Raw genomic sequence first — 23,581 nt, 5'->3', positions numbered from 1 at the left:
CGTTATCTGTTTTGTGTATTAATGCTTTGGCAATATTGTATGTAAATACAATCATGCTAATAAAGTACTTTAAAATTGAGAGAGAGAGAGAGAAAGAGAGAGAGAGAGAGAGAGAGAGAGAGAGAGAGAGAGAGAGAGAGAGAGAGAGAGAGATGTATAGTGTGGGAAAATTGCGCACACGGGCACTGGCGAGAGACTCGTACTTAACCTGAGATCTCAGAGGTTCCGCTGCAGATGTCCAACAATTTGTGTGTGTGCTTGGAGTTTATTCAAGCTTTTATGAAAGGAAACAGTCCAGTCAGAAGTCCTTATTACAGTTAGAGTAAAACTAAAGAAAGGTCCATTCAAAATGGAATTACCGGTTCTGGTTTTAGCGGCGGTCCTGTCGTTTGCCTCCAGCAATAAACTGAACGTGCCGCGTCTTCGCCTGTCTTACAAAGGTAAAGTGCTCACGTAATATTTATCTGAATGTGTCCAATTGATTTATCATTTAGGTTTGGATATATGTCCTAAACATGGAACTCCAAGCCAAATACTTGATGAATAGATGTCAAATGTCCTGCCTTGTTAACCTTTTAGTAGGCTACTGGGAGGAGAGAGCACGACCCGGTGCTTAAAGTAGATTAATAATTGTTTTTCACCGTTATAGTGGTAATGATGCTGTTGCCATCCCTCGGTTCATTGGGTGTATGTGTGTGTGTTTCAGCGTACATACAATACAGATGCTTGTGGAAACAGTGTGCAATGCAATCAGAGCACTGAATAATGTTTCCAGGCAGTAAGATGTTATCCTTGTTACGTTTTCCATCCGTTTCTATGCTTGTCACATATAAGGAGACAGTTTTCAAACTTTGTCCCTTCGTGACTTATCAATTCAAAATCTGAATGCACGGTTGAACACGATTACATTGCCTTTTCCGTATATGCATGGCAGTGAAACAGATGTTGTGGCCGGTCTTTTTTTAAATGGTGGGAAAAAGCTACAGTATGTCAGATTTCCGTATTCCAGTTCCAGCTGTTCTCTATCCAGAACTCCGGGATTCATGCCCTCGAACTCTCCTGGCACGCGCTCACCTCCTCGCGGTTGGACTCTCCGCGGTGCGCGAGGATTTACAGACTGCAAGGAGAATTTTGCGAAAGGAGTTTGATATGATTTAACTGCGTTATTAGATTCTGCTGCTTTGGACGTAATACAAATATAATGCTTAACAGTAGTTTACCTGCAGGCTACTTGGAATGAGGCGTCAGGTGATGACAGGAATGTGAAGCAGTAGTTGTATTAATCGTTTATCAGTGCTACTTTAAGCTTTTTTCATGAATGATTATAAGCTGAGTCAGGTGTCCGGTTTCTCTCCAGCAGTATGCGAAGCATCTGTGCATATTTTAATGTGGACATCTAAAGCCCAAAATATACTTCGGAACAGGACGCGTAACGCTAGTCTCGTCATCTCTTCACTGAACGCGTACAGCCCGATTTTACTAGACTGCGTATGCGCCCGGAATTATTTGCACGAATTAGTGGATCCACAAGGTAGCAATAATCGCCGGTAAATAACAGGAGACGTAGGCAAATAACAACAACAACAACAACAACAACAACAACAGTATATGCACTTCAAGAGCGTATGTGTGAGGAGATGAAGAGATACATGTATTTGTTTTACTCGAGTCTGAAGGAATATAAAGACATCTTCATGGGTCTAATCTCCTGAAGAGAAATTGTCCCGCGTCTCATAGCAGTCGTGGCGCGCATGCTCTAAACGCTTGCGGATACGCGCACTGTTAAATGTAGGCCTAGTATACTTTGACAGGCTCGCGTTCGACTGTACGCTGACGCTGAGTATTCGCGTCAAACCAAAAAAAAGTGTACTTTGGGCTAATGGGCTTAAGCCTTAATGCGCGCGCTGTCTTTGCGTTGAGCTCTGGTTGCTAGCACTGGTTGCGTATAATCCGCCCTATGGCCTTCTCCACTGATGCACTATTAACATTGATCTTGAACAGCCTTGTTGTTCTATGCAATTGGGCTAAATGTATTTACATTCTCATACGAAAAAATAAATCACAACTGAAGGATCTAACAGCTATTCGTCATTCTTCGCGCGCCTGTCTTCTGAAAAGTCTGAATTAAGCAGCGCGCGCATGCATGCACTCATCAAGCTGTCAGAATTGTATGGATTGGTCTGGAGGGAGCGTGTTATGTTTTGAATGGGAAATGAGGGACAGCCTGTAAATGCCAGCAGCTGAGCACTAAGTGTGTGTGTTGGTGTGGATCTGTGGGGTCCTTTGGTAGGTCAGACCTTTGGGCCATGAACTACACACACACACACACACACACACACACACACACACACACACACACACACACACACAAACAAATACAAACACAAAATAGAATACAGCTTTCCTCCCTCATACACTTTCACACCCGTATGCATTCATACAGTACACTCACACTGGCACTCAGTCTATTTCACAGTTGAACATACATACAGGCACAGATGCTGGCAGATATGTTTGTTTTAGTTTCCATGAATGGACTAATGAGTTTGTTTTTGTAGTGTTGTTCAGCTGTTTGTGGAGGGTTTGATGAGGTCTAGCTAAAGAATATTTCAGCAAATGGATGGGTGATTCCTCTTGCCTCATTTTCTCTCACTCCCTCAATATTGCCTTTCTTAAACTATTAAAAAAAAAAGAGAGAGAAAAAAAAGGGTTATTTAGCAAAGGATTGATTTGGCTTACCCACACTGACAACAAGCCAACGTTTGTGAGAGAGAATTTACACAGAATTAAAGGAATATTCTGGGTTCAATACAAGTTAAGCTCAATCAAATGCATTTGTGGTATCATGTTGATTACCACAAAATTTTTTCGACTTGTCCCTCCTTTTCTTAAAAATAAAAAAATAAAATATGAGTTACAGTAAGGACCTTACAATGGAAGTGAATGGGGCCAATTTTAAAGGCAGAAATTTGAAGCTTATAATTTTTTAAAAGCCCTTACATGAATTCTTCTGTTAAAACTTTTGCATTGTTTTAGCTTTAAGTTGTTTAAATCATCATTTTTACAGTCGTTTAGGGTTTTAGGGTCATGACAATGAAGTTGTAAAATGGATTGAAATTTACACAGAACTCGTTATTAAGCTTTTTATCACACTAAAGTCATGTTAACAGATATATTGTTAATGTCTTGTGGCAATACTTCTGAAATAGTGAGTATTTTAACCTTTACAAACTGGCCCCATTCACTTCCATTGTAAGTCCCTCACTGTAACACAGATTTTTGCTTTTTCTTTTTTTCTTCGTGTTATGTGACAAATATATTTAAATTGAGCTTAAAGGAAAAGTTCACCCAAAAAGTAAATTCTCTCATCATTTACTCACTCTCATGCCATCCCAGGTGTGTATGACTTTCTTTCTTCTGCTGAACACAAACAAAGATTTTTAGAAGAATATCTCAGCTCTGTAGGCCCACAATACACAAAAGTGAATGGTATCAAAATTTTGAAGCTTCAAAAAACACATAACGGCAGCATAAAACTCCAGTGGTTAAATCCATATCTTTAGAAGCAAGATCATTTGTGCTCAGCAGAAGAAATAAAGTCATACATATCTAGGATGGCATGAGGGTGAGTAAATGATGAGAGAATTTCCTTTTTGGGTAAACTTTTCCTTTGTTCAATCAACAGCATATATTTGGCATAACACTGATTACATTTATTTCTTGTCCCTCATTTTCTTTAAGAATTTTCATTTTTGGGTGTAATATTTTAACATGTATTGAACCCGGAATATTCCATTAAGTATTTGAATGATGGATGTTCTGAGACCCTCAGGTTACATTGAGACAACAGCTATAGATTAGGGAATGCTCCAGAATATTTATGCATGCTTAGAAAATGTGTGATGGGAATATCTGATAGTAAAATTCTTGGCTTGGTCTAACAGCTGTTTTCAGCTCTCAAACAGCACTCTAACAGAATCTAAATTCTAAAAACAATAATAATGAAAAACATAAAGAGAAACCTAAAAATGTAACAAGCGGAGCAGGAAAAACAGTAATAAACATACAGAATAAATTAAAACAATTCACAGCTAAAACACAACATTAAGCTGTCTACTCTGGAAGGGGGTCGGGAGATAATTTTTTATCAAATATTTGGTTAATGATTCTTAGCCCGGTTGTACCTTAGGTTATGTCTGGATGCCATAAATCTGGCAACAATCTGTAAACAGCTGGCTTATTCTGCGAAAAAAAAAAAAAACATTGTTTTTTCACAGATAAAAGGAAATACTGTAAATTGTTTATTTTGTAATCATTAATACATGATTTTTATTGTTTGATATTTTGGGCTATCTATCTGTCCGTTATATCTATCGTTATATCTATGGCTCTGTTGTTCTATGGACTGGATTGAGTATTTCTGTAACAGGCTGATCTCCTGGGATTATATATATATATATATATATATATATTGGGAAAAGAGCAGGGGTTATAAAATAACTCATTTGTTGGGTTTTATTTTTTGGGGGGGCCAAAATGTTACTTTAACCATCCTAGTATTATTGTTGACATCATTATTATTGTTATTGCTGTGTAAATAAATTATAATGCACAAGTTACAAATATCTTGAAAATGCTTTATTTCCATTAAATTAAAAGTTGCAAACATTTTCATTAATTAATCAAGTAAATGGTTGCAATTGTGTTATCAATTTACTTCCTTTTTATCATTAAGTTACTTACAATCATGTTTCAATTTACAAGAACCACCACAAATAAATAAGTAATAAATAAGTAGGCAATGGTGTAACGTTGCTGGCAAGGATGAAGACGATGGAGTGACGAACCCAAGTGCAGTTTATTAAACAAAAGTGAGATCCAAAAACCCTAACTAGAAACATGAAACATAAACATGAACATGACTAAACTAGACTTGACACAAACAAAACATGACTCGACTAAATCTTGACTTGGCTTGACTTGACTTGACTTAAACAAAACATAACTACAACAAAGTTACATTTAACAATACTCCACAAAGGTCAATGACAAACATGAGGGCTAAAATACATTGAGTTAACAAGACCACCAATCAAAAAACAAGACTGAAAACAATATAACAAGACAATGAAACATGAACCAATAACATGACAAGACTGATAAATAAAGGAACCAATGAGAAAAAAACACATGAAACATGGCAGGAACAGTATAATCACATGACTAGACAAAGAAGTGAACAAATTTCAAAATGAAGGACCTGAAGACATGAACAGGACTAACTTTTTTTTAAAAAAATGCCCCAACACATGAACAAAGGTGCCACGGTGAAGTCGTAGGGATGGAGGTGGGCCTGGACCGGTGAGCTGAGGTTTGCTTGTGACATGGCATGGAGCAGTCTGGGGTTCAACTGAAACATGGCATGAAGCAGACTGAAGCTTGGCTATTACATGGCATGGAGCTGTCAAGGGTTTGGCTGTGACATGGCCTGGAGCAGGCTGAGGCGTGGCTGTGACATGGCCTAGAGCTTTTTTTCTTTTTATTATTACTGGAATTAAGGTTCCACTTCTGAAGTGTTTCCCTCACATATGAATCCATCACATCCTATTTAAAAAATATAGTTCATAGAAAGTAAATTAACAACTTGTAATTTCAGTTTCAAGAAATAGGCTTCATTAACGAGGCCATCACAAAACGAGCCAGGCACATTCCTGCAATGGTAAAAGAACACCATCAAAATGTTGCTGCTTTTTGGCATTAAAAATGTCACAGTGTGAAAAAAAAGTCATAACAGGCGTGAATTCAGGGGCGCAGAACTATCTGAAAAGTGGCTTCTGATTAGGCTATCACCCAATGTCATGTAGATGCTGGCTATTGTGTAATACAGGGGTCGGCAACCTATGGCACACGTGCCAGCATTGGCACGCGGAGGGGTAATCATTGGCACGCCAGCAAGGGCGAGAGAGGAGTAGACTATATTTAAATAAATTCCGCACCTACATTCCAATCTACATCTTGATGTAATCCTTCCTCATGATTACGCAGCGTGATTTCATCAGCTGAATGGGAAACTAAACACTATTAAAGTGTGATGAGACTAGCGCTGCACGTGCAAGCCATCACGAGCCAGCAGCACTTCTCTTTCGATTAATCACGCAAGTAAATGCGCCCGCTTTGCTTCCGTCAGACTGCGCGGATGACAGCCTACATTCCGTGTTTCATTTGCAGATATAACATTCTAAATGAAATGTTTCTTATTTCAGTTTTGAAGTATTTTAATGTTACACTGTAAAAATGACAATATACTTTTCTTTCAGTTGATGAAAAACTGCCGTGTCTGTAACACCGGATGAGTCTAAAAGCCGAGGCGTCTTACAATTTCTTCACGTGTTGGCCAAATATATTAAATATTATGTATGATTTCCAACAAAATATGTTGGGATGAACACAGAAAGTGAGGGGAGCATCCCAATTAATAGTTTCTATGCCACAGTTTAAAATAAGTTGGCTTTATAGCAAGTGTTATGTCGGTAGCCAAGTGAGCAGCAATACAGCAGACCCAAAATTAAGGGGAAATTATTAAATTTTGTAATTAATCAGCTATTATTTTATGTAGATAAAAAACATGAAAAGCGTTCATATAACATGATATTATTAACTTACCGCTGTATCTTCTGTTGGCAGTGGCACTGGTCGACCATTGAAATTTAAAATGTCCTCGTGAGAACAATTTTAACCCAACTGGGTGCGTTATTATAGAAACAACCCAATAAACGTTAGGAATAACCCAACAGAATGACCCAATATGTTTAACCCAGCTATTGGGTAAAATAAATAACCCAATGTTTTTTGGAGTTTACAGACTCCTGGTACATCTACAGTGGCCATGGGTTATGGCTGTTGATGAAATGAATTTCAGACTGAAGGTATCCATGAGGAGGAGACAATAATGAATGCTTTTACTGTGCAAAATTGATGCACACATTCCCTCCATCCTTGTGGCTTCAGTCAAGAGTTCTGGCGTAACATAGCAGGGCAATGCAATATTGTGGCAGTTTCCCCTTGAGTTAAGGGGAGATCGCAGCTTACTGCAATTAGGTCTCAAGCCCTGGACTTGATCACACACACTGATAACGACCATAGCAGCTGTCGGTCACTTAAACTATGATTCAATTTTTTTTTTTTTTTTTTTTAGCCCTGAGCTGATGACTATCCTGTGAACCATCATGAACACATTTACACTCAATTGCAGCCTTAATGCGTTCAAACACTCTGTGCATAAAAACAGCTGACTTCTCCATACACAAAAATGCACATACACAAACATATGAAAACAAAGCTGAAAGAAGTCAGGGTAAAATCTTTCATTCTTTCTTTCCTTCCGTCTGTCTGTCCGTCCGTCCGTCCGTCCGTCCATCAGTCCGTCCTTCTGTCCTTCCTTCCTTCCTTCTTCCTTCTTTCTTACTTTCTTTTTGGTAAAAAAAAATGTAGGATTACATTTTTATTAAAATTATTATTATTATTTTAAAATGTTGTCATATTTTTAACTAGATTAAACCAGTTAATGTAGATGTTACAATAAGAAGCAGACATTTTAGGTTATATGACAAAATATATTTTACAGCTTTGAATTAAAATGCTTTTATATTTTCAGTGAGGAGAAAAATGCCAAGAATAAACTCTGTGTATGAACTCACTTCTGCAAACAAAACTAAATGTATAAACAAGACCAGAAGTCCATGTGTGCAGCCATAACAAGGCGTTTAGTCTAGCTGCTGGAGTCTTATTGTGTGAGTGTTTGTACGGGAAAGTAGTGACTCTCATGGCTGCTGTCCAGAGGGGGTTATCTTAACTCTCATGTTCTGATTCTTGCTTCGGGGAGAGAGGGGATCAAGAGAGGCCAGGGAGCAGGAGAAAGAATGGGACTGACAAAAGGAACGCTGAGAAAATATGTGAGAAAAAGTAGATTTAAGGGGGAAATGGAGAGTGGGACTGAAAGAGAGAGGTTATGTGTTAGGGGTTTTATGTGTTTACCAGTTTGTACAGGAGTTAGTATAACAAATATGCCCTAAAGAAAGCTTTAGAATTACTTATATGTACATAAATGCACTAGCAGTAAAAAGTTTGCACTCACCTTCTGTATCGATTCCTTATTATTGCTATTTTACAAATTTTAGAGTAATTTTATTGAAAAGTCATCAAAACTATGAAGTAACACAAATGGAAGTACAGAAAATTTGATTCTTCAGTTACTCTTGGCATTCTCTGAACCAATCTCATGAGGTGCATCATGTGATGCTGTTTGTAACAGTACTGAAACAGTTCTCATGAATACTGTGATCTTGTTGCTTTTATTCCATCACTATCCAGTCTAACTCATCCATTAGATATATCAGTAGTTAGTTTTGTAAAGAAATGAAAATGTAGGCACAATTTACACACACTGAGCACTTTTTAGGAACACTATGTTCCTAATAAATTGCCCGAAGTGGTCTTCTGCTGTTGTAGCCCATACGCCTTAAGGTTCGACATGTTGTGCATTCTGAGATGTTATTCTACTCACTAAAATTGTACAAAGTGGTTATCGGAGTTGCCGTAGCCTTATTGTCAGCTCGAACCAGTCTGGGCATTCTCCGTTGATCTCTCTCATCAACAAAGGTGTTTCCGTCAGCAGAGCTGTCACTCACTGGATGCTTTTTGTTTTTGGCACCGTTCTGAGTACACCTTATGGCTCCTACACACTACACGACTTTCAAAGACGTCGGATCGTGGTACCATTCATATTACAAAACTGTCTGTCTTATCACTGAAGTCGTAGAAGAATCCGCGACGGGTGAACACATTACAAGACATTTCACTGTTGACGAATCCACGACAGCTCTGCTTGGACTCCAAATTACGTTTCCCAACAGAGTACATGCGAGAAGTGATACGAGATATGAAAACAAATGCATGATCATACAGTATGTTATGCATTTCAGAATATGATGTGTATGTTTTTAATCACCTAAAGGCATCATATATTTTATTGGTTACAATATGAAAAAGTACCTCATAATGAAAAATCTATCTATTTGTTGACCTGACTGTCCAAGAAAATTGGCAATTTCTCTCCATCTCTTCTCTTTCTCCACCCGGTTGTGGTACAGTTCAGATGAAACATCAAATCTGGTGCTTCTGCCAATGTTCCACTCATTTTTCCTCCATTGCTCCGGTCCAATGTGCCTTTCTCAATACCGCAGCCTGTTGCAGGTACATCAGGACTCACACTGAATCTTCCTGTGCCCCGATTCATGCTCTTTCATTGGCTGTAGGTCAACGCTGCAGTTGTATTCAGTCAAAACTTATTTCACATTGCGTGATTTGGAATCGCCGACTGGTCCAGATATTTAACATTCTAAGTATCTCGCTGACATCGGTGATGTGTCGGCAAATCTCTCAGATCGCATCTTTGATAAATCATACACTGCAATCATCACTCACGGGAGCGAGCTCTGATTTGCCTACGATTTCGGGCTTTTGTCGTCGAACGAAAATCGGGCTTAAAATCGTGTAGTGTCAACTCTGCATTAGAGACTGTTGTGCTTGAAAATCCCAGGAGATCAGCAGTTACAGAAATACTCAAACCAGCCCGTCTGGAACCAACAATCATGCCACGGTCAAAATCATGATTTTATGCATTGCTCTGCTGCCACACAATTGGCTGATTAATCACATGAATAAGTAGATGTGCCCAATAAATGCTCAGTGAGTGTACTGTATATTGGTCTACTAAACTAATTTCAAGCATTAAAGTTAAGATCATGAGAAACATTAATTAATTTAAGTGTCTAAACTTGTGACTGCAAGTGTATATTGTGAGCAATAGAGTAATGTGTATTAGTGGTTGTAGTCAGTTTAAATCTGAGATGACTTGGAGAGTTTAAGTATTAACATGCTGTGAAATGTTGACATACTCTACATTAGATTTGTAATCTGAGGAGGAAAAGGTGTTCCTGACAGTGTGTATGTGTGTGTATCAGAGCAGTGTTGTGTATTTTATGTGCCTGGGGAGGACACTGTGAGATCTTCCTGCCGATGTTCGACTTTGACCTATCTCCCCTGCTGCACGCTGCACCAGCCAAATCAATTAGTTCCACCACAGAACTGTTAAGAGAACCAGCCCGAAGCCCTTCATAAGATTAATCCGATACTGATCGCACACACTGTTAGACACACACACACACACACACACACACACACACACACACACACACACACACACACACACACACACACACACACACACAAACACACACACGTTGTGTTTCCATGTTTTATGGGGACTTTCCATAGACATAATGGTTTTTATACTGTACAAACTTTATATTCTATCCCCTAAACCTAACCCTACCCCTAAACCTAACCCTCACAGAAAACTTTCTGCATTTTTACATTTTCAAAAACATAATTTAGTATGATTTATAAGCTGTTTTTCCTCATGGGGACCGACAAAATGTCCCCACAAGGTCAAAAATTTCGGGTTTTACTATCCTTATGGGGACATTTGGTCCCCACAAAGTGATAAATACACGCTCACACACACACACACACACACACACACACACACACACACACACACACACACACACACACACACACACACACACACACACACACACACAAATGCATGATAAAATACATCTAAGTTGTAAATTAATGTATCTGTCTACACTAGAATGGAGACGATGATTTACTTCACATGCAGACTTGTTTCCTCCTGAGGGTTATATATTCATATATTATATATCCATATATCCTTTGTCACTTACTCATTTTCTCTTAATCACGTTGAGGCACACAGCCTTTTAAACAAAACTGAGAATGAATGCAATCCATAAGGCAAATGGCTCAGCCAGCTCTAATGCAAAACTTCTAAATCTCTCTCATTCACATTCACTTTTTTACCACAGCTTGAGCATCTAAAAGGTAGGACAGATGCCAACGTGCATCTGTTATTAATGGTTGTTTAGAAAGTTGGTGGCATGCCACTGTGTGGAAAGACTTCTGATGTAAGAAAAGAGTTTGAGAGAGGGAGAGGAAAGGAATACATTTTTGTTTCATCAGCATTTGCATATGTCACTGATTATAATTCAAACTGTGAACTCTGCTTTACATTTATCATAGCCTACTTTCATAGTCCCTTTCTTATTTTCTCTCTCTTTTCACCCTTCTCTTCTTCTCATTTATAATGAACACACGGATATGATTATAGGCATAATGACCAGAGTGTTTGTAAGAAATATATCAGTTAAGCAGCCGAACCGTATTCATTAGATGTGAGTGTGTGTTTCTGTGGGTGGTGTAACTACTCAATTAATTCTGATATTAACAATAGTTTTAGTTCTGTTTCCAAAGTGTTACACATCTTCTGGCACACGATGTCTTATTGTCACTTTGGGGAGTTGATGTGCATGCCAAGCCAAACCACTGTGTAGTTTCAGGTTGTAATTTTATCAGGTTTACCTTATAAACCTACATTTCATAATTGGTGATTATGAAATGTTATTTTAACAGAGCAGATTATTTACACTGCTTCCAGAAACAGACCAGACTACCTGTGTAATCCATACTATGTAATTGTGTGTGTATGCGTGAGACATACAGTATGCTCACCTAGGAACAGGTGGCAGGGGAAAAGTATGTTTTTTTTGTATGAATGGATTTCTTAGTTTAAAACTGAGTCCAAATTTGCGTAATGTCAGAATATCTGCTGCATTTGATGAAGACTGTACTTCATTCATTAGGTATGCAGTAGTATGAATGCATTCCCAGACATTCTTCATACAGGATCATAAGCATTGTCCTGTGACCCTAATGTATAATGTACAGCAGGCAACAAGTGCAAAAAATATTTTACTAAGGTTTTATTCAACAAGTACTATTCAACCACAATGAGCAACTTTCTTGATGTAAATGCAACATGATCACATAGGAAGTCGCCATGTGGTTTACAGAGTTACTGTAGGATCAGCCACATTATGCCGACTCACTGACAAGTGCCTTCGCAAATCAGACATTTTTGCATTGGCTCCAGTGTGTTTACCTTCCCCTGTGGCGGGACCGGAAGGGCGATGTGTCAGTTGTGTGGGAGACCTAGGTTTGGATCCCAGGGTTGCATTTTTCAATCTAACATTACATTTTTAATTCACTGATGTTTAGGTTTATAAATTTTATTAAATATGCATCCCTCCTTACTGTATTACAGTATCTCACTTCAGAACTCACTTTTGGCACCACTCCATGGAAATTACACCTGGAAAATGGAGCTCACATTTGTCCATACACCCAACAACACTTACCGATTTGGCCACTGGGGGCAGTGTTTTGCATTTTAGTGAACAACCAATTTTAGAAAGAAAATAAGGTCAACCACCTGTTTCTGATTTCACTGTGAGATCAGTCTGGTATATAGCACTTATAATTAAAAACAACTTCAAAATATCGTTGGATGCAGTAGGTCATATGGATATTTTTCACTGTTGTTTTATAAAAACTGAGGATTCAGACATACTACATATTTGACCACTTTTGGCCAGTGTTGGTTGTAATAAAATTATAAAGTAATTAGTTACTGTAATCTAATAATTTTTTAGTAAAAAAAAGTAGTGTAATGAATTACATTTAAAATTTTTGTAATCAGGTTACAGTTCCTGATTTCTAATTAATTTAATTACTTTTAAGTACATCGTATTGTTATGATTATTTCTAAAAAATATTTATGTAGAAAACATTAATTATGGCCCCCTCATTGTGAAAGAGAAATATGAGGTGCTGAGAGTGACTTGTGTGTAACAATAAACAAGAAAGAAATATAGACATTATTTTGAATATGATCAGTGGAATGGTGTTTTAGAAAGTAGCTCAAAAGTAAAGTAATTAGTAATGTGATTAGTGTTTTTATAGAAATATTAGCAATTTGTAATGGATTTAAGTAACTTACCCAACACTGCTTCAGGCATACTTAATAGTAGGGAAGTATGCATATTCAGATGCAATGGAAGTTTGTGGACAATTTTTTCCCACCAGAAAACCATACTTTTTTTTTTCATTCTAAAATTGCTAAAAGTTTTATTTTAAGGTTAGGGTTTAGTTTGTCTGTAGTTATTAGAATTTGTATGTGTTTGTGTGCATGTGTAGATAATGAGGACACACAATCTCCAAGCCATAGTGAGGAAAATAAAGAGTAATTTATAAAGATATCTAGGGAGAAAGAGAGAGAATGAATGTGAATGGCTCTAAATTGCCTGTGTCTCTGTTTTATTTAATTGTCTTCAGATATGTGTGTTGATCCATGGGGGACACGGGTTGATTCATGAACTGGAGAGTTATTGAGATCATCTGCCACCATTGTGCCTTTGAGCAGGACATTAAACCACATTTTACTTCAGAGTGGCTTTGCAATTAGTGTTTCTCTATGAACCTTTGTGGAAAAAAGCATCTGATAAATGACAAATAACCAGTCATCCATGATTTTGCATATGCACTTTCGTAAATGTGTGTATGCCAGTATATCACTGTTTAGATACTTTGTTCTAGAAACCAATCCCTTAAAAGCATTTATATCTTATTATGTTGTGAAACTTGCACGCAACAATAATAAAGAAAGATCAAAACTCTTTCTCTGAAGTTTAGCTTTGGGAAGGGTATTTAAGGTTTATATCATAATACCTCACACTGTAAAACCCTAGAAGCCCAGAACTGTGTGTGGGGGTGTGTGTTTGGATTTATCTTTATCTCTTTGCCAGTGATTGTAAAACTCCAAAGTCTTTTTGTAAACTCCTTAAATGGCTGAGAGAGAGTTTAATTGATGTATGCAGGGAGTGAATTTTGCTTGTTGCATGTGTTAGTTGTTTATAACACTTTTTTAACACTTGGCTTTGTGGTTTGGCTTCTGTTTGTGCTCTTTTAAGCGGCGCCCCATTAGCGGCTTTAGACGTGTGCCATCCTCTTTTACTTAACTTACTTACTCATATTATACATATAAGGAGAATGTGGAGGGAGTGCTGAGCTGCACTTCAGGATTAAAATTTTGTGTTAAAATAGGACGTTTGGTAACCTAGTATCTAGGGATGGGTGATATGGCAAAAAATAAAAATAGTTTTGTATGTATTTGCAAAATGTATTTAAAAGTTAAATATTTTTTCTAAATCAGTGAAACCATAATTTCATCCAAACAACCACTGTAGCCAAGTATATTCAATTTATTAAAGGCATTGAATAAAATTTATATTTTTTTTCTCTCCCCTTTTCTCCCTAATTCGGAATGCCCAATTCCCAATGTGCTCTACGTCCCAATGTGCTCTATGGCAGAGGACGAATCTCAGTTGCCTCCGCGTCTAAGACTGTCAATCGACGCATCTTATCACATGGCTTGTTAAGTGCGTACATAGCACGTGTGGAGGCTGCATTCACGTACAACTCACCATTTACCCCACCGAGAGCGAGAACCACTTTATAGCAACCACAAGGAGGTTACCCCATGTGAGTCTACCCTTCCCAGCAACTGGGCCAATTTTGTTGCTTAGGAGACCTGGCTGGAGTAACTCAGCACGCCCTAGATTCGGGAAAAATTTTATATTAATGACTAGGTCTATTGATCTCTCTCAAAAGTGTCATTTGTTTCATATGCCCAACCTGGTCTCATAGAATCACAGTAATATACCTTCATTTTTGCTCGTTTTAAGTATTGCTGTGTAAGTATTGCTTATTAGAGACACTGAAACATTTATGTCATCTATTCCCTTTCACACAAATCACAACTAAAGTGTCATATTATCAGTTTATAAACACTGAATTTTTGCTCTGTTCCTCACACAATGCTTATAACATTTAAACTTTTTTTTTATAGCATTTAACTTTTAAAGCGATACAGTTTCAAGTATAGGTTTAAGGTTTTGGGTAGGATGGTTTTGTTGATTTAAAACTGCCTAGAGCGTTTACCTTAAAATCTGAATTTGTCTGAAAGCAAATTTAACTTGCTTTTAGTGCTACTCTGCAGACACAATGCATATGAGTATTGTGTACACTTAATATCATTTTTCAAAAAGGTCAAGACTCCTATAATACTCTATACACGCACCTGTTTACCTTGCTACAGTATCTAATTGGGGACATATAATGGATTTCGATTGTTTTATATGAAACCAATTATTATATCGTCAGACTAAGAACTACACAAACCCAAACCTGTCCATGAAAGAAAATGTTTAGCATGTTTACAGTAAAAAAAGATAAATAAATAAAAAATTTAAATTGAGGATTTTAGTGAATATTGTCCCCAAAGTATATCCACACCTGCGCATATATACACACACCACTCTCTAATTTCTGTAATTTATTGGAATCACTTTGAGGGTCAAAGATCACTTTCCACTCTTCTGCCTTGCATTTTTGCAACATATGCTATCACATTCCCAGAAGGGGAATGTGGTAACCTAATGACTGGGGATCTGGGATGTTAACACAAAGATTACGCGTTAAACAGAAATCACAATCCAGCTCTTGAGCAAGGCACTTAACCTCAGCGTGTTGGAGTCTAGAATGAGTCTTATGCAAGTGGTTAAAATGCTTCTGCTAAGTACTGACATACACTCCCTATCTACAATATTTGGACTTGGCTTTGAACAAATAGTCATACCAATAAAGCCCAATTAAATAGAATTGAGAATGAGAGAAACAGAGAAAGAGGGGTTTTGTCTTGAATTCCAAATCCTGATCCCAGAGAGCTCCCTACAGCAGTGTTGAACACCAGTCACATTCCACAACAACCCCAAGTGCTTTTCCTGCTGTTTTAGACTGATGAACAGCTCTTTGCATGTCCTCTTTCTGTACTTTATCACAACCCAACATTCTCTCCTCATAAAGTCACTCTGCTTTGACAGAAAGATTTCCTGTAATTTATCTGTTGAAATGTGGTTTTGGTTATCAGGACATTCGTAATTCATACAGTATCTGTCTGTTTCACTATTTCTCTGTTTCTCAATTTCTCTCCATTTCCCACAGATCTGCTGGCCACAAACCGTACCTCTATCTTCAGTGGTTTCCATGGCAATCTGCACTTGTCGGCAATTTTTTTGGATGAATATCACGACAGGCTTTTCCTGGGAGGGAAAGATGTTTTGTACTCACTGAGACTAGATAACAAGCATGATGCTAAAGAGGTAACTTGCACACACAAACACTGTGATATAGGAAAACTGTCCCAAGAAAAACAGGTGTAAGAGCTGAGAAAATGTGCAAGTTATGATGTTGATGTGTAAGTGACCATTAGAGAGAGGTGTCATGTTATTCATTCTGCTTTGCCGTAGATGCTTATCTGCCTACAGATAAATTCAGCAGACGCTTATGAATGCTGACGCACTTTAGACGTGATTACAAGGAAAGAATGTGAATAAGTGAGAGAAGGACATAGGGAAAGAGAGAGCAAGGGGCAACATGCACCTATTTTGTTTTTATTAAGGGCTAGTGGCAATTGATAACTTGGTGATCTAGGTAAAGTAAAACATGAGCAAAGGAGAAAAAAATATTTTCAGCAACTTCTTGAATTTATTTTTATGTGTGAGCCATGTTGGTTTAGTTGTACAGCTTTTGTTTAGCATGCAAAATTCAAACGCTTATCCAATATATTCCGATGCAATATATATGGGTAGACAATGACATAATTATCAGTTTAAATAAGCAATCTGTGGCACAATTAGATTAGACTGACAAAATTTAAACACAAAAATATTTAATTTCTGTCACAGAAACCTACACTAATCAAGTAATTTAATTATCAAATATTTGTAATCTTTAAAACTCTTTCTTTCCATTTATTTCCATGAGTTAGAATTTTTATTAAGCTCATATAAACTGACCGCACTTGTGACTACGTGTTTAGGCCACACTTAGCCATATAAACACGTAATTGTTTTTTGTTTGATTTTACAGGCTAGATGTTTGGTGCCCAGGGTTTTTTTTTTTTTTTGGGTGTAGTTTATAACAAAGTTGAGTTAGGATAAAAACCTTATTGTATAAATAGATACTGACCTAAATGGACTGTAAAAGCAGAATTGCTTTGGTGCCACTTGTCTGTTGGACAGTTTTTTCCACACAATTATCTTGTGTGTGTGTGTGTGTGTGTGTGTGTTTGCTGCTGAGCTTAATTAAAGCCTATGTTCATGTGAATGTGTCTTAAACCAAGTCAATGGCGCCTTGGGCACATGTGTGGTCATTTTGTATGTGTGTGTGTGTGTGTGTGTGTGTGTGTGTGTGTGTGTGTGTGTGTGTGTGTGTGTGTTTGTGAGATCACACCCCATGTCTCCAAAGACCTTATCATTGTGTGTGGCCTTGTTAGAAGATATGAACAGGAAGAGGAAGTGTATTGCCATGGTGACAGACATGTGGGAGTGGCTGCCACCTCTGGGGTTATGTCCCCTTGACCTTTGGCTCAGGGACAGACGTTTTCTGCCTGGTCAGATCTTTATGTTCTCTGTAAGGCCTTCATACCACTGCTGACCACAGTGTGTGCACATAAATTAGTTTCAATCTTGAGAATAAATAAAAACAAAACAAAAATAATAATAATTACATTGTTATTACAATGTAATTGCAATCATAGCATACATTGTGCTACTATAGAGCTGATCTTGTTTATTTTTAGTAACAAAGTCATAAAAAAGCCTTTAGCCTACTGACCGCAGCACAAAATTGAGAATTGTCTTTGCAAATGTTATCGGTAAATCTTCCTGACAGGAGTTTGCCACAGGAATCAAAGAAGTGACTCATGATGTTTTTCTTTAAGTGGAAAATCACTCAGCCCTGATCAGACTTCCTTCTTCCCACTTGTGGATGTATTTACTGCTAATCCCCATCACTACAGCCTTTATCTCAACTGATCTCAGTTCAGTATAGGGAATCTTGCCCACCTATATATTTCAGAAGGCTGGCAGGATGCAATTGTCTAAGATCTGTAAAGCCTAGCAGCTGGGTTTCTCCCATGATTAATGGACCGTGATTAGTCTTAAACGCTGTGTATCCTGGACAAATAATAAGGGTAAATGAGTGAGGCTGCTTTAGCGAGTCCAGGGAACCCTTGCCCTCATAATATGGGTTTACAGTACAGAGATTTTTCATTAATGATCACTTTTAAGGACAAACACTAACAAAAATGACAGTTACATTAGACCAGTAACAAAGTGTTTTGGGAAAATATTATGACTAACTAAGGAAACAGGAAATATCTTCAAGCATAGGAAGGATACAGAGTAATGTAGTTGATTGCAGAATCCAGATTTAGACAATGTCAAAACGTGTAAGAGCTGAACAAGGTAAATAAAAACAAGTGACTCACTTATTGTTCATATGAATGCTGGAACAGATATTTCTGTAGTGATCTAATATTTTGGGCTGGAGGAATCTCTTTGTAACCACCACATGACCCATAGAGGTCTGACAATCAACAAAGCTGTTAGTGTTGAATAGATTTACTGTCAAAAATGGACACACTTGATTTATTTTTGGCTAGGTGACATCCTCAACATGTTTGTAGTTTTCTCATAATCATTTCATCTTGCTAACAGACTGATATCTCTGATATTATACCGTAATTATATTTCTAATGCCATGGGGAGCATAGAACCAATGCAAGGAAATGTTATTTTGATTGTAAATGTTTGCAGATCTGGACAAATAATCCCAGTCTCAGTGAGGTCTGAATGTGACAGAAGTTCTTTACCTTGCCTTGGAGATTGATCTGTGGCACATGAGAAATTCATGTGTTGGGATGTGCATGTTATATTTTGATAGAGGACTAATTTCTGTGCCAGAGTTATTAAAAAAGTGAAGAAATTCTTAAGGGTTTTGACGTTTATTTCTCAATCATAATTTGAGGTATTGATGACTATGACACTCACAGATTAACTGTTTTCATAAATATATTGTTTCATAAATCACCTGTGGGGAGACAAACAAGACACAATCACACCTTTTCTTATACATCACCCTCAGAGACAACCAGACCCCATTAACACCTGGTAAAATGATGCGTTTCGGGTGATCTGATACCAGGTGGTCAGCGTTAAATACAGGCGTAAATGGAGTGCAAAACGTTTTGTCATCAGATCACAAAAAACACATATTGAGGTAGTCAAAAACGCATGTGACCACATCCCATTTGAAGTGTAAATGCTATCTATCCTGAATGCATCCTACTCTCACCTAAAACAAGAGTTTAAACTTTGCCAGTTAAGAGGAAATAACCATCCGATCTGAAGATTTTAAGTGAATACATAAACTTTATGGATCTTCTATGTGTGTAAAATATCAACATGCAAAGACACATATGACCATCACACACATCTGATACTAACACAGGTACTGAACATTTTTGAAATGTTACCTTTGTGCTTAGATTGATTTTCAAGTGCATCTGGGAGAAACTGCAAGTTTTCTGAATGTTTTCTGAATGTTTTCTGAAGTGAATCGATATGCTTATGTGAAAAATCGCTAGTTAAAACTATATTAACTTTAAAAACAAATTGCTTCCTGTAAACACTGAATGCCTTACGTCACTGTTGTGTGAAGTCATCACGCCGCATTAACGTGGAAATTCAGAAGTTTTACTCTATTTACCACTGAGGAACGTACTTCATTCGAGAGTTCGTTCAATTAAAACAGCTACAGAGAGCTGGCGAAAGCGCTGAATTAAAGTTAAAAACATTTTAAATAGCAAATAGTTTTTCACAAAAATGTTTCAGTTAACTTCAGACATTACTTAATCGACTGGAGTCGTATGGATTACTTTGATGCCGCCTAAATATGCTTTTTCGACTTCCAAAAATTGGTGTCCATTCACTTACATTGGATGAAGCTAAAAACCTGGGATTCTTTTCTAAAAATCTTAAATCCTGTTCTAATGAAGAAATAAGGACATATACATCTTGAATGACCTGAGGGTGAGTACATTATCAGCAAATTTTCATTTTTGGTGAACTATTCCTTTAATGTCAGATGTAAACGGGGTCACATTCTATTTTCCCCAAATATATCTGTCTCTATTTAACAGAGAGTGTCTAATTTTGTTTATCTGAGCCTTTGGATCCGCAATTAGTTTTAACAAGTAAATGAGTTTGGGTGTGACAGAGCTGTGGTAAGTGTATGTTTTAATTCATGATGAGACAATACATTTAATATATTCTTCCTCTTTATCTCTAGATTCATTGGCCTTCATTGCCTGGTAACCGTGAGGACTGTATTCTAAAAGGAAAGGATCCTGAGGTGAGTGAATAACTGGTTATTATTCTGCAATCAATGAGGCTTTGTTCAGACAGGCATCAAAAATAAAAAATTTAGCGGATCCAACTCGTTTGTAATCTGAACAGCAAAAATTTGCATGAGATCAAATTTTTATAAACCCAATCCAAACAACATAAACCACTTAAAGTCAGATATTTAAAAATAAATTTCAGGTCACAACATCACGTATGGAAAACGTATTGATTTTGCTACGTTTATACCTCTAATCCACACTGAAACGGTGTTTCTGCCATTTGGAGACTATTCAGGTTCTGACGGGATTGTTACGTCATGCACAAAGAGCAGTATTGTCTAAAATCACAAATTTTCACTCACATGTGGCATTTACTATGTATTAAATGGTAAATTAACTAATAAGAGAGAGGTTTGAATTATTAATTCATACATTTGTATATATAGTACTGCCTGGAATGCTTATGTTGTTCAATGCGCTTCATGAGTTCAGCACCATGGCAAGATGCCATGATTGATATCAGTAGAGGCAAAATTTCCAGTTTTCCCAAGTCTCTTTCCAAAATGACAACTACTATATCATGTATCTTGACAATGTGCTGACATAATTACAATGGCAACTGATGTAGATATCCAATCTACATCAGTCCAATTTCATAACTTGCAAAAAAACAGACAGTCAGTCGATTTGTTTGCAGTCAAATTAGAATGCTGCATGAATAAAGCTTTAACCCCCCCACACACACAGATGACATTAGAAATCCTTAGAATCCCTGAAACTTGGTTTAATTCTCAATGTTTGGTTAGTGTGATTCTTAAAAATATTGCAAATGATTCGTTCTAGAGTTTCAAATGAAAACATATGTCCATCTTCTGATTGTGCTGAAATTGGCGTGCTGAGTGGAGAGAGGAAGCCAAACGGCCATAAAGGATATTTGATCCACTCACTTATTGTTGTCTTGCTTCCAACCATGTGTATGTGTGACTCACGAGTCTCTTAAATCTAATGTCCATAGTAGGCTGTCCCAATACACACACCATAGTGTAAATTTTTTGTTCCCCTTTGCTTTCTCTTTCAATTTCTGTTTCTCATTCCTTTTCTTTTATTTCAATCTCTCTCTTTTCATTTTTCGCCACCATAAACATGTTAATTATGTTCTGAAAACTGTCTTTCATGTCCCGTCCCTATTGGTGGCATGTCTCTCTCTCTCTCTCTCTCTCTCTCTCTCTCTCACACACACACACACACACACACACAACAACCGCCATTCGCCACTAAGTGACGGTGACGTCTCCACGATGCTTGTGCCAGGCTATGTGCACATTGAGGCCACGTGAAATGTCGAAAGCCCACTGGCAGGAGGTCACGGGTCAGAACCAGATGCAACGGTTTGACTGACTGAGACGACTGGCTGATGGACTTGTTGTGCTTTAGCCATCCGGCGCTCCGCTTGTTGTTGTGAGTGTTGCTCCTGCTCCCTCCGTTGTTGTTGGAGGGCAACTGCCTCCAACTGCCCAGTAGCGTCCTTCCTGAGCCTCCTCCACAGAGGCCGATCTTGACACCGCTGGTACCAGTCAGTGGCAAGTCCACTCAGCTCCAAATCCTCCTGTACCACATCACTCCATCTCCTCTCCAGCCCGTGCTGTGCACGTTTAGCCCCCTCAATCCAGCCGAACAAAAGCTGTTTAGGCATACGGTGGCTGGGCATACGAGCTACATGGCCCAGCCAATGCAGCCTCGCCTGACGGAGGAGCTCACCGATGGGACTTTGTCCAGATATTTCAAGGATTTGTGAGCTCATCACTCAATACAGCCTGGTTAAACCCAGGATGGAACATAGGCAGGTCAGCCTAAATGTTTCTAAAAGGTGAAGATGTTCCATTAGCAGGGTCCTCGTTTCACAAACACACACACACACACACACACACACACACACACACACACACACACACACACACACGCTGAGCCAATTATAATCAGGGCTTGAGTTGAGGGGGATGCGAGGGAATGCCATCCCCCTTGTTGCAAGAAATACCAAAAAGCATCCCCCTTTTAAAGCCACCATCCCACTTACCATCCCCTTGAGATTATTTGTGTCAGTTATTACTTAGAACTAATCATGCAAGTAAAATGTTTAATATTTAACTTTAATATGTTTGATAAATTACAGATTTTAAATAAGTTCGATTAGCTGGTCAGAATAAGATTTTGACATGTGTGAGTTTGCCAGATTTCTATAGGTGAAATCCCCCAATCAGTAGAGTTGTAGAGTTTGATATATTGTCCCGCAATCTAGCAACCTTGAACGCACAAGCTCTCTCTCCACTGTGAAAAAAGACGCTGGTTTTCTGAAAACACTGGCAAGTATGTCGGAGTTTGCGATGGTTTGATTTGTCCTTCCTAGTGTTCACAAGAAACGTATGACACAAGTTTTCAAATGTTTCCCATTTGTGGCACATTTGTGTGTCTCTCTCTCTCTCTCTCTCTCTCTCTCTCTCTCTCTCACACACACACACACACAATTATGGGGACTTTCAATAGACATAATGATTTTTATAATTGTTTAAAAAACAATTTAGTATGATTTATTAACTGTTTTCCTCATGGGGACCGACAAAATGTCCCCACAAGGTCAAACATTTCGGGTTTTACTATCCTTATGGGGACATTTGATCCCCACAAAGTGATAAATACACACACACACTTAGAGAAGTACACTGCATCTGTTAGTGTTTAGTTAGTATGTTTTGCTCACCAGTGTAGATGTGAAATGCCTCCATGATTACGTGCTCTGGTGGCTGTCGCGACAGTATTGTTTGATGTGACAGGAAAGTGTGATTTCACAGCAGTGTTTTAATGACTCTGTTCATTGTGTGAGTATGTGTTGGAGAATTAAACAGGATATTTGTTTTTCATTTAAGCTCTAGCTCAGGGGTCGGTAACCTATGGCACACGTGCCAATGCAGGAGGGGTAATCAATGGCATATTAATAACGGCGAGAGAGGAGTAGACTATTTTATTTGTATAAATTCCACACCTGCATTCCAATATACATCTTAATGTAATCTTTCCTCATGATCACGCAGCGTGTTTTCATGAGCTGAATGGGAAAAAAAAGTTACAATGTGACAAGACTACAGTATACCCAACAGACTCCTGCAGTGCCTGCAATCCATTCACACATCATAAGCCGGCAGTGCTTCACTTTTGGTTAATCCCTCGAGTAAACGCAACTGCTTTGCTTTGGTCAGGCTTCGCGAATGACAGCCTACATTCTGTGTTTCCTTTGTT

The 23,581-nt window shown here is 38.0% G+C and overlaps 1 protein-coding gene across 1 annotated transcript in view; it reads left to right on the top strand.

Moving 5' to 3' along the window:
- The first annotated feature begins 202 nt into the window (after positions 1-202).
- Positions 203-23,581, top strand: part of sema3bl (sema domain, immunoglobulin domain (Ig), short basic domain, secreted, (semaphorin) 3bl) — a 44,192-nt gene continuing 20,813 nt past the window's right edge. The window contains exons 1-3 of the mRNA XM_052094645.1: positions 203-440; positions 16,045-16,202; positions 20,236-20,298. Coding sequence (XP_051950605.1) covers positions 350-440; positions 16,045-16,202; positions 20,236-20,298 — 312 coding nt within the window. The 5' untranslated portion in view covers positions 203-349. The remainder of the gene's footprint in view (positions 441-16,044; positions 16,203-20,235; positions 20,299-23,581) is intronic.

This window comes from Xyrauchen texanus, chromosome 27 (assembly GCF_025860055.1).
Source record: "Xyrauchen texanus isolate HMW12.3.18 chromosome 27, RBS_HiC_50CHRs, whole genome shotgun sequence".
In the NCBI taxonomy this organism is placed as follows: Eukaryota; Metazoa; Chordata; class Actinopteri; order Cypriniformes; family Catostomidae; genus Xyrauchen; species Xyrauchen texanus.
The sequence above is the reverse complement of the archived record's forward strand: the minus strand, read 5'-3'. Positions and strand labels throughout refer to the sequence as shown.